The sequence below is a fragment of the Tupaia chinensis genome, unplaced genomic scaffold, assembly GCF_000334495.1.
Source record: "Tupaia chinensis unplaced genomic scaffold, TupChi_1.0 Scaffold000704_1, whole genome shotgun sequence".
NCBI lineage: Eukaryota > Metazoa > Chordata > Mammalia > Scandentia > Tupaiidae > Tupaia > Tupaia belangeri.
The window spans coordinates 3,441,137-3,449,678 of record NW_006160227.1 but is presented as its reverse complement, the minus strand read 5'-3'; the positions used below and the strand labels follow the sequence as shown (position 1 = coordinate 3,449,678).

Sequence of the window (8,542 nt, the reverse complement as noted above, 5' to 3'; positions counted from 1 at the left end):
TTTTCCCTCAAAATGAACCAATACCCCTAAAGAAAAAAAAAAAAAAAAAAAACTCAAAAAAAAAAAAAGTATTTTGAAATGTGAAAGAGCAGGAACTGGAAAGATGTTACTGTTCTTACAAGCCAAATATGGTTGTATTTTATTCATATTTTTAATATTTTCTCTTAGCAGAAACTATTCATTGTAGAACATTTTTTATTCCTTCATTTTTTCCTCTTCTATTTATAAATAACATTTGTCCTCCATTCTTAACTAATTTTAAAATTATTGATATGCACATAAATGTTATGAAAGAACTTAAACAGCACAGGAATATATAGAGGAAAAGGTGAAATTACACTTAACCACTGTTAAAAATCAGTTTTTTCAGGGGACAGTAGATGGTGTGGTGGTTAGGGTGCTAGACTCCCACATGGCCGACCATGGTTCAAATTTCAGACCTGGTGACTTGCTTTTCTCATTCTTTTTCTTTCTCTCTGTCTCGGGTGAGCATGTATGCCCTATAGCAAATTCAAAATAATAATAATAATAAATAAGTAAATCTTTTTAAAAATCAGATCTTTAGTCTTTCACATCTTTGCAGTATATTTATATGTGTACACTTGTGTGTCCGTACGCATATATTTGCACTGTGTACACCACCTCTCAAAAAAATTAGATCTTGGGAACCAGCAGTTAGCGTAATGGCTATGTCGCTGGACTCCCACGTAGTCGACCGCGGTTCGCGTCCCGGACCCGGTGGCTTAAGACTCACGCCGGGCGCGTGTGCGTGCGTGCCCAGGATCCCGAGAGGAGAATGGAGGAGAAGGGATTGCGGCGTGACCATCCCCCCTGGGGGGTGATTTCTCGCTTTCTGTCTCTCTCTCTCTGTCTGTCTGGCGAGCGCACGCGCCCTATAGCGAAAATCTCTCCAAAAAAAAAAAAATGAGATCTTGCTATAAGTATATTTCAGCATCTTTTTTTTTTTTTTTAATCATAGAGAGATTTTTTTCTTCAGGCTGCATGCACTCATCAGAGAGACAATCTTGCTGTAAGTATATTTCAGCATCTTTGTTTTTTTTTAATCATAGAGAGATTTTTCTCTTCAGGCTGCATGCACTCATCAGAGAGACAGAAAGTGAGAAATCATTCCCTAGGGGAGATAGCCACGTAACAGTCCCTTCTCCTCCATTCTACTCTCAGAATTTTGGGCATTCACACACATGTGCCCAGCATATGTTTCAAGCTGCCAAGTCTAACAGTTGATTCTGTGGGAGTCCAGTGACATAACTATTAGTTACTCCATATGCTGGTCCCTCCGTCATTCTTTTTAATGTCTACATAGGATTCTGTGTATGAAACTTGTGAGACTTAGAATGTTTTCTGTTTCTCAGTAGTATAAATAATGCTGCAGTAAGCATTTTTAAACATATTCTTGTGTGAATATCTGTAAATATTTCTATAGAATTAGTCCCCTGAAGTGGACTTTTTTTTTTTTTTTTTTTTTTGAGAGGTTTTTGCTAGAGGGCGTGCGTGCTTGCCAGAAAGGCAGAGAAAAACAGAGAGATAGAAAGTGAGAAATCACCCCCCAAGGGGGGATGGCCAGGCTGAAATCCCTTCTCCTCCATTCTTCTCTCAGGATCTTGGGCACGCACGCACATGTGCCTGGCGTGAGTTTAAGCCACCAGGTCCAGGACTCGAACCGTGGTCAACTATGTGGGAGTCCAGCAACATAGCCATTACGCCAACTGCTGGTCCCAAGTGGACTTATTTTTTATTAAAAAAATATACTGAAGATTTTCCATTTCTTAGATAACTTGTTACTTTTCTAAATGTATTGTTTTTATTACTGTCACTCTATTGAAAAGTGATTAAAAATAGCTAATATCTATTGAACATAAATTATACATCAGGTGTTATTATATTTATATGTGATTTCTTTTTTTTTTTTCTTTTTTTGGAGAGGTTTTTGCTATAGGGTGCATGCCCTCTCCAGACAGAGACAGAGAGACAGAAAGCGAGAAATCACCCCCCAGGAGGGGATGGTCACGCCACAATTCGTTCTCTTCCATTCTCCTCTCAGGATCTTGGGCACGCACACACACGCACCCGGTGTGAGTTTAAGCCACTGGGTCCAGGGCTCGAACTGCAGTCGACTACGTGGGAGTCCAGCGACATAGCCATTATGCTAACTGCTGGTCCCATATATGTGATCTCTTAACAGGAGAACTAGCAAGAGAATTTGCATCGGGATGTCAGCCCCCCTCTGAATATGATGCTTCCCTCTTCCATAAAACCTGAGGATAAAGAACCTCTGTGCTTGGGAGGGAATTGGGGACCTCGGGAGCCAGTAGTCTGTAACTTACCACTAGCCCTAAGGAAAGAGGAACCTCAGGAAACTGGGTAGTAGTGACTTTGGGGAGAAAAATAGACTTGAGTTTAATTACACGGTGATTGTGACATTGGAGAGACACCGCAGAGCAGACATGTCACCCTTACCTCTCCGTCCCCTGTGTCAGCTGAATCACCTCTGTGCCGAGTGGCCTCCGCCTTGCCATTTGGTGCCCCTTAACTATACAGTCTCCTCTTGTTCATGTGCCCTGCCCAGCAGTTCCCCACATGGCTGGGAGGCTACTTAGATTTCGATGAGAGCAGGCGAATCATAAACACTTTCTTAGAAGTAACTATAACAGGGACCAGCAGTTAGGGTAATGGCTATGTCGCTGGACTCCCATGTAGTCAATCGCGGTTCGAGTCCTGGACCTGGCGGCTTAAACTCACACCAGGCGCATGTGCATGCATGACCAAGATCCCGAGAGGAGAAGGGATTGTGGTGTGGCCATCCCCCTTGGGGGGTGATTTCTTGCTTTCTATCTCTCTGTCTCTCTCTGTCTGTCTGGCAAGTGCACATGCCCTATAGCAAAAACCTCTTCAAAAAAAAAAAAAGTATTAATTTTATTTATTCATTCTCTTTTTTTTTTTTTTAATTTGATCAGAGAGAAAGACAGACAGAGGGGAAAGTGAGAAAGCAAGCCACCAGGTCCAGGACTTGAGAACGCTGATCAGCCATGTGGGAGCGTCCAGTGCTTTAACCACCATGACACCTGCTGGCCCCCACTTCTGGTTTCTTATTTTGATTATTAAATTTTTTGATTTCTCATTTCAGGCTTACGATCAGCATTTAAATATGATACTAGGAGACGTGGAAGAAACTGTGACTACCATCGAAATTGATGAAGAAACCTATGAAGAGATCTATAAAGTAAGTCAGGACGATGCAGTCACTGCTTGAAGATGGCAGTTCTCAACACGCAAGAACTTAATGCATAGTTCTGGCACGCCTGTCACATGGTAGAGCACAGCGATGAAGCGCTAGGCTTTGGAGTCAGGGGACCTAGTTCCTGGTCAGGTTACCTTAGGCAAAGGGAATGAACCACTTCCTCCTTGGGCTACCTTGGGCAAAGGGAATTCACTATGCAGGCTTGACTTCCTCGTTGGCAATCGGGAATGTACCACTTACTTAGGGTTGCCGGTTTCAGTGAGATACGACGGTGCAGGGAGTCTGTGTGCTGGTGTAGAACAGGAAAACTGCACAGTATCCTTTCGTTTTCTGTGGATTTGACCTGTCGGTATCGCCTGCCCGTGACTAAGTCTCCTCGTCCGTAAATGAGCTCGTAACAGGCCCCGCTTGCTAGGGCTGTGGAGAACTCACTGAGCAGTGCCATGAACAGCCTTCATCTGAGTGGTGAGCTCTGTGCGCCCCAGTTGTGCAGTGGGCCGAGGGCAGAGTCCGCCTCCTCCCTGCCTGTCTGCCCACAGCAGGTTCCTCCTAGAGCTGTTGCCGGTGCCGTGTGTCTGCACCTGTGCATGTCTTGGGTGCGGTGCCGTGTAGCCTCGGGGCCACTGGCGTCTGTGAGATGCGTAGCTGCCTGTGGGAAGGCTGCTGCCAAGCAGGGCCATGTTACCCCAGTGTGCTGAGTGCCCATGAGTGCTGCTGCAGAACAGTAAGCATGGTTTAGCTGGTGGGTGAGATGTTTCTTATATTGTCATGATTTAGTGGGTAAAGTATTCAAAGTGAAATCTTGGGCCTGGCAGGTGTCATGGTGGTTAAGGGCCCTGGACCCCTACCCTCACCCCCAGAGATAGTCACTGTTCGTAGTGCTCAAGAATCCGCCCCAGTATCTTCATGCACTTACTAATGAGTATTAATTATTCTCCCTCTCCCGTTTCTTTTGTAGTTGTTGTTTGAGAGAGAATTTTTGCTATAGGGCATGTGTGCACACCAGAGAGACAGAAAGCAGGAAATCAGCCCTCAGGGAGGATGGCCATGCTGCAGTCCCTTCTCTTCTAATCTCCTTTTTTGGATTTTGGGCATGCATGCACACACACCTGGTGTGAGTTTTAAGCTGCATTTGAGCCACACTCGACTATGTGGGAATCCAGCAACCTAACCGTTATGCTGTCTGCTGGTCCCATTCCTGGTATTTTTCTTCAACTATTATTTCTTTAGTCTCTACTATAGGGCATATGCACTCACCTGAGTGAGACAGAGACAGGCAGGCAGACAGAGAGAAAGAGAAAGTGAGAAATCACCCCCTTCCCCTGGGGGATAGCTGTGCCACAATCCTTTCTGCTTCGTTCTCCTCTTAGGATTTTAGACATATGTATACGTGCCTGGTGTGATTTTCTTCTTTTCTTTTAAAGAGATTTTTCTTGTTGGGTGTACATACTTACCGGAGAGACAGAAAGCGAGAAATCACCCCCCCCGCCCCACCCCAGGAGGATGGCCACGCTACAATCCATTCTCCTCTCGTGCCCAGTGTGAGTTTCAAGTGGAGTCCAGTGCCTGGACCACTGCGCCACCTGCTGGCCCACCTGTGGTAGGATTTTCAGGCCCTCAGGTCCAGGACTGCTACCACGGAGTCGGTCGTGTGGAATCCAGCACCTTCACTTCCGTGCCGCCTGCTGTTCAGCTGTCTCTTGTCTTCTTAGGAAACAGGAGACAGCATACCCACGTATTGCTGCATGCCTGCTCTTCTAACTTAATGTTTCTCGGAGTTCTTTCTGATATCACACAGTTTCATCATGTTTTTTAGCTTCATGATACTCCCTTATATAAAAGGCCATAAATACTTTAATTATTTTCCTGTTAATGAACAGGTAGCTGTTTCCACTTTTACTAATACAAACTATCCTGCTGTAAATAATTTTATCTTTATATTTTTCTTTCTTATGTTTAAATAATTTTTTTTTGAAGAGGTTTTTTGCTATAAGGCGCGTGCGCTCGCCAGACAGAGAGAGGCAGAGAGACAGAAAGTGAGAAATCACCCCCCAAAGGGGATGGCCATGCCACAATCCCTTCTCCGTTCTCCTCTCGGGATCTTGAGCACGCACGCACACGTATGCAGTGTGAGTTTAAGCCACCGGGTCTGGTACTCGAACCGTGGTCAATTACATGGGAGTCCAGCGACATAGCCATTATGCCAACTGCTGGTCTCTTATTATTACTCCTCAGTTTGACCAGAGAAAGCCACCATGCCCAGGACTCAAACCATGGTTGGCCATGCGGGAGTCCAGCACCTTAACCACCATGCTACTCACCAGCTTCCCTTCCACCCCACTTTTTTAAGAGAGATTTTTGCTATAAGTGCACATGCACTCACCAGAGGGACAGAGACAAAATGTGAGAAATCACCCCCAAGGGGGGAAATGACCACGGCCCTGTCCTTTCTCTTTCATTCTCCTCTTGGGATTTTGGGCATGCACACACACACGCACAACCTCTGGCGTAAGTTTCAAGCCACTGGGTCTGGGACTCGAACCATGGTTGACCACGTGAGAATCCGGCGACATAACCATTATGCCGTCTGCTGGTCCCATCTTTTTTTATTTGTAATTGGTAGAGGGCACATTCACTCACCAAGGGTGGCAGGGAGAAAGTCCCCTCAAATCAGGCTGTGGTCATGTCCAGTCCCACCTCCGTCTCCCCGTCCCATCAGGACTTTGGAGACACACATACGCGCTGGTGTGTCTTTCAGGCTGCTGAGGCTGGGATTCAAACCAGGGTCCACTGTGCAGGATCTGGTTCTCTATGAGCAGGGCTTAACCGCTGCAGCATGGGTCTGGCCCAGTTTTATCTTAAGTTTACTTATGAGCTAATTCATACTTTACTTTATTTTCTCTTCATTTCTAGAGTGGAGATTGTAGGAGGACACTTTTATTTGTCTCTGTCTAATGCCTGTCCTGGTACCTGACACATGCTAGAAACTGGGACGATATCTACATGAGTGGACTCCTGGACTTCAGATTGAATCGTAGGTCGATCAGTTAGTTTCAACAGAGAAAAGTCTCTTGCATTTCCACTGAGTGCACATCTGAGCCTTGTCACTTACTACACACACACACACACATACACACACACACACCCTTTTTTTAAAAAATCTAGGTGACAGGACCAGCAGGTAAGGTGTCGGACACTCCCACATGGCCAACCACGGTTTGAGTCTTGGACTTGGTGGCTTACTTTCTCACTTTCCCTCTCTCTCTTTGTCTCTCTCTGGTCAAATTAAAATGAATGAATAAATTAAAATAAATAAAATAAATCTTTAGGGAAACCAGCAGTTGGCATAATGGCTATGTTGCTGGACTCCCACGTAGTCGACCTCGGTTCGCGTCCCGGGCCCGGTGGCTTAAAACTCACGCCAGGCCCGTGTGCATGCGTGCCCAAGATCCCGAGAGGAGAATGGAGGAGAAGGGATTGCGGCGTGACCATCCCCTCTGGGGGGTGATTTCTCACTTTCTATCTCTCTGTCTCTGTCTGTCTGGCGAGCGCACGCACCCTGTAGCAAAAAAAAAAAAAATCTCTCCAGAAAAAAATAAATAAATCTTTAAAAAAAAATCTGGGTGAGGGACCAGCAGTTGGCATAATGGCTATGTCTCTGGACTCCCACGTAGACGACTATGGTTCTAGTCCCAGACCCTCTGACTTACACTCACGCCAGGCGCATGTGCATATGCGCCCAGGATCCCAAGAAGAGAATGGAGGAGAAAGGATTGCCGCATGGCCATCCCCCGGGGGTAATTTTTCACTTTCTGTCTGTCTGTTTCTCTGGCGAACTCACATGCCCTATAGCAAAAACCCCTCCAGAAGAAAAAAAAAAAAAAAAAACCTGGGTGAAATTTACTGCCAGTACTAGAAAAATCAGTACATTTTTCTGATACCCAGTTTGTAGTGTCCTTTTCTTACCTAGAAGACTTAGGTTGTGCCTCAACCCCTTCTTACCGGTCCACGTCCGTCCTTTCTCAGTAAGTATATGTCTGTGGCCTGGTCTCCTGGCCGAATGATGAGAGCAGATCGCCCGGGAGATTACTTATCACGAGTAGTCACTCTTAGGTGGGCCTTGTAGTTTAGTGTATGAGGGAGCTGGATCCCACGTGGCTAACTGAGGTTCGAATCTCTACTCCTTTGGGTTGAAAAGCATGCTGGGCATGTGTGTGTGTATGTGTGCACGCACCTAAAATCCTGACAGACTGGAGAAATACACGAGGATGGATTGCCATGTGGCCACGCGCTCCAGCAATAAAAAATAAAGTTAGCGTCCTCCTGTGGGCATTCCAGTTCATGTTGGAAGACTGGTAGCAGATAGCCCCGAAGATGTAGCAGCTCAGCACAGTTTGTCTCTCGATCACCTGCGTGTTCTAGGTGGGTTATTCACACAGTCACTCAGGCTCCCAGGCTCCTCCTGTATCGCAGCTCCAACTCCGAGTCTGCTGTCCTTCACATCCAGCCTGCGGTAGCAGGAGGAGACGGAGGCGTGCTCAAGGGGGCAAGGGATGTTTTTTGAAGCAGGCCCGGATGTGCCAGATGCTTCTTGACACATTTTTTTAGGCCAGAACTCAGTAATAGGGCCTGTTCTACGGCAGGGACTCCTCCAGGAGGAAAGAGTTCTCATGAGCAGCCAGCAGTTTCTGCCACCGTCTGCTGCTCTGGTGGTGAGGTATCTATTCCTATGAACAAAGGGAAAACCCCTCTTCATGGGAAAATAACTGGGCTAACTTAGCCACTCAGTGGGGTACTGGGCTTCCCTTCTGCGGAACCATGTGCACTTAGTCAGCGGGGTACTGGGCTCCCCTTCTGCGGGGCCGTGTGCACTTAGTCACCGGGGTACTGGGCTCCCCTTCTGCGGAGCTGTGTGCACTTAGTCAGCGGTCTGTCTTGGGTTCTGGGAGTTTGACGGTCAGGTCGCTGTAATGACCCATGATCAGAACTTGCTCAGCTACTCCTCAGAGAGCAGGCAGGACACTGAGCTCAGGGCTCCACATCTCCCCTGATTTGCGGTTCTGTCAGATCCACATGCTCTCACGTAGAGGACGGAAACCTCTCATCTGAAAAAGAGGACTTACGTGTGCCTGCTCTGTCCATAGTACCAGCAGGGCCGGATGGCCACCTCGATCCCTCCCTGTCGGAGGAGGGGAGAATGGAGTGTGTGAGGCAGCCCCTGGTCCCTAATCATGATGGATCCCCCTGGCGGGGTATGCACGCTCCCCATCCTGGTAGGGACGG

The 8,542-nt window shown here is 46.9% G+C and overlaps 1 protein-coding gene across 1 annotated transcript in view; it reads left to right on the top strand.

Moving 5' to 3' along the window:
• Positions 1–8,542, top strand: part of LSM3 (LSM3 homolog, U6 small nuclear RNA and mRNA degradation associated) — a 15,774-nt gene that overhangs the window by 2,258 nt on the left and 4,974 nt on the right. The window contains exon 3 of the mRNA XM_006160682.3: positions 3,146–3,241. Coding sequence (XP_006160744.1) covers positions 3,146–3,241 — 96 coding nt within the window. The remainder of the gene's footprint in view (positions 1–3,145; positions 3,242–8,542) is intronic.